The following is a 2,882-nucleotide window of genomic DNA, read 5'->3' as shown; positions in this document are numbered from 1 at the left end:
CACCCTCACCACGATCTAAAAGCCGGATTTGACTCCTCTAAAAGGGTGAGGGGGGCGGCGAGGGCACCCGCGCGTCCGGCTACCGCCGCGGCCCACAGCCGGCGGCAGCCCGGGGCGTCCTCGGAGCTGCGCGGCGCCCAGCGGCCGGCGCAGGCGCCTCCCCTTCCCGTGCGGAGCGTTCACTTCCTTGCAAGGTGGTACGAATCAACCCCGAGCGCGGCCGGGGCGGCGGGGCACGGCCCGGGCCCGGGGCCGGGCGGGGAGCCCTGGGCGCCGATGCGGGCGCAGGAGCACCCAGCGCCGGACAGGGGGTGCCCAGGGCATCCTGCGCCCCAGGCTGTTGGCCCTTGTCCCCGCAACGCCTCGCCCGTGTCGCCTTGCCCTTAGTCTGTCCCATGTAAGTTGCACGAACTAAGCCATTTTATTTATTTTGGCCAAGACTTCATGTTTTTCCATGACTGTTTTAAGTGGCCTCTACAAGACTGTTACAGGTTTCCCACTGGGAAAGAAACACAGATACTGGAAACCAGAGGGTCAAATTCCCACAACACACGAACATCTTAAACTTCTGGGGGTGGGGGGTGGGGGTGGTGCCAAGGGCCTTAATGGAACTGGATGGAGACGTTGCCATGATGTATGAGGACCTTTTTTATAACCCAGTTAGAAAGATCTGCCTTTCCATCGTGTCAATTATCTCCCTGTTTGTATTGACCAAATAATCAATTCACTTCTCACAGAGGGGCCAGATTAAATATATTCCACATTTTTTTGTGTGATGAGCAAAGTCCATCATTAAATTTTTATTAAAGGAATACATTGAAGTGAAACATGTTTCCTTATTTCCACTTACTCATTAATTACCAAAATATAAAAGCCGCACAGTGCCCCTCCCCAATCACATCTAACCCCCAAACTAGGATTGCAAAAGTGACACAGGTATTTTTATCTCAAATGTCGGACATTCCTCTTCCAAGGGTAGTTTGTGTCCACGTGGGTGCGTGTGTGTGAGTGTACAAGCGGGGGCGGAGGGGAAAACTCGCAGGTTTAAAAATCTGCAGGAACTAGTGTCTACTCAACTTGGCTTATAACACATGGGCTTCACCCACGGTCAACCGGTGGATTACAATAACAAACCCCTCAATGTCTTTCTCCAATGTACAATCTTTTATGTTATGGCGTATTAAGATTTCTTTTTTGTGTCATATTGTTTAGCTCGGGGGGGAAAAAAAAAAGAAAACAAAGCAATTAAAAAGATTGACAGGTATGGTTTGTGAGAGACCTATTTGTAATTGTCAGGGTGACGTTGGCGAGAGGAGGAGGAGTAAAAACTGAAGCCGGAAAAGCAGCTCGATGTGTCTGTCTATCAGTTGAGACTGTCTGAAAGCTCTGCGATCCGAATGTGTGTTATATTTCACTGAAAAGAGGAGCGAGCGAGAGTGCATCTCCTCTCTCCCAGGAGTTTGGGGGGGACCGTCCACGCTCATCTCGCCCACCCAGTGAATGTCTGCTCTTCACCCCTTCGCGCACACTCTCCGGGTTGTTGTTGTTGGCTTTTTTTTTTTCTCGGAAGGGGGGGTGCTTTTTGTGTATTTTTCAAAATTTTTCTGTTGGAAGATCAAGACCGGCCAAAAATCCATGATCAAAATGTGTTTGCATTAGATTTCGCCTCCGAAGAAGCGGCGATCCTGGCGGCACAGCCCCGTGGGGAGCGCGGGGCACCAAGTGGCGCTCCGGCGGCGGGTGACACTGTTTGATCTGTGACTGTTTGGAAGGTGGAGCAGCGCCTGACATCTCCCCCCGGCGCATGTATGTACGGGGGCTTCACTCCTCTGTCTTGTTTGCTTTCTTCCTCTTAGACTAAGTGCGGGGAGGAAAAGGACAGCCCGGATCGGCCTCGCCGGCGCACAATGAGCAAGCTGCGACCCGCGCACTAAAAACACTCGCCGCGACCCCCGCACCGCCTGGAGCGAGGGGGAGAGAAAGTTGCGCTCCGAGACTCTCGGCTCGCGGAGGAAGGCGCAGGGCAGCGCCCGCAGAGGCGCCCGGAGGAGCGCCCGCCAGCAGCACCGCGGCGGCGGGGAGGCGGCAGCATGGAGCGCGGGCCGCGGGCCGGCCCTCCGAGCTCCCGCCGCTGCGCCCGCGGCCCGCGCCGGGGATGACTCCGGGCTCGGCGCCCAGGCCCCGCGCGCTCCGCCCGCAGCCCGGCGGCCGGGACGCGGCCCGCGCGGCCGCGGCCGCCGCCTCCTGAGCGGCCCCGGGCGCGGCCGTCCATGCGAGCGGCGCCCCGCGGACCGCGGCGCGCCCGGAGCCCGGAGCCCGCGGGGACGAGGCCAGAGTTGGGCGCGCCGCGGAGTTGCGCCCGCGCCCGGGGCCCCGCGTCCCCGCGCCCCGCGAACTCCGGCGGCGGCTGAGGCCCGAGCAGCATGCCGAGGAGGAAGCAGCAGGCCCCCCGGCGCTCGGCAGGTAACGGGCGCGCGGGCCGCGCCGCGGGGAGCGGGGCCGGCGGGGGGGGGGCGCGGCGCGGGGGGCGGGGGGCCCGGCGGCCGGCGCGCGGGGCGGGGGCGCGGGCGGCGCTCCCCCTCTGGGCCCGGGAGCGAGGCCCGGCCCGCGCCCGGCCGCCGGCGCCCCGGGGCAGCCGTCAGCGTCTCCCCACCTGGGCCGGCGCGCGGAGCGGAGAAACTTCACGGCGCTCCTCGGCACGGCGAGGAGCCCCGACGGGCCGGGGAGGCCGGGGGAGGCCGAGGGGCCGCCGGAGCTCCTGGCTGCCTCGGGAGGGGGCGTGCGCCGGGCAGACGTAGCTCCTCCGCGGCCTGAGCGCGCTGGGAAAGTCCTCCGGAGGCGGGGAGGCTGAACCTGACACTTGAAATAAGGTCACCAGCCTG

The 2,882-nt window shown here is 62.3% G+C and overlaps 1 protein-coding gene across 1 annotated transcript in view; it reads left to right on the top strand.

Annotated features, from left to right (window-relative positions):
• The first annotated feature begins 2,296 nt into the window (after positions 1–2,296).
• The window catches only part of TSHZ1 (teashirt zinc finger homeobox 1), a 79,651-nt gene continuing 79,065 nt past the window's right edge, over positions 2,297–2,882 (top strand). Inside the window, exon 1 of the mRNA XM_061399506.1 lies at positions 2,297–2,463. Within this exon, the coding sequence (XP_061255490.1) occupies positions 2,424–2,463 (40 nt within the window). The 5' untranslated portion in view covers positions 2,297–2,423. The remainder of the gene's footprint in view (positions 2,464–2,882) is intronic.

The sequence above is a fragment of the Bos javanicus genome, chromosome 24 (genome assembly GCF_032452875.1).
Source record: "Bos javanicus breed banteng chromosome 24, ARS-OSU_banteng_1.0, whole genome shotgun sequence".
NCBI lineage: Eukaryota > Metazoa > Chordata > Mammalia > Artiodactyla > Bovidae > Bos > Bos javanicus.
The sequence above is the reverse complement of the archived record's forward strand: the minus strand, read 5'-3'. Positions and strand labels throughout refer to the sequence as shown.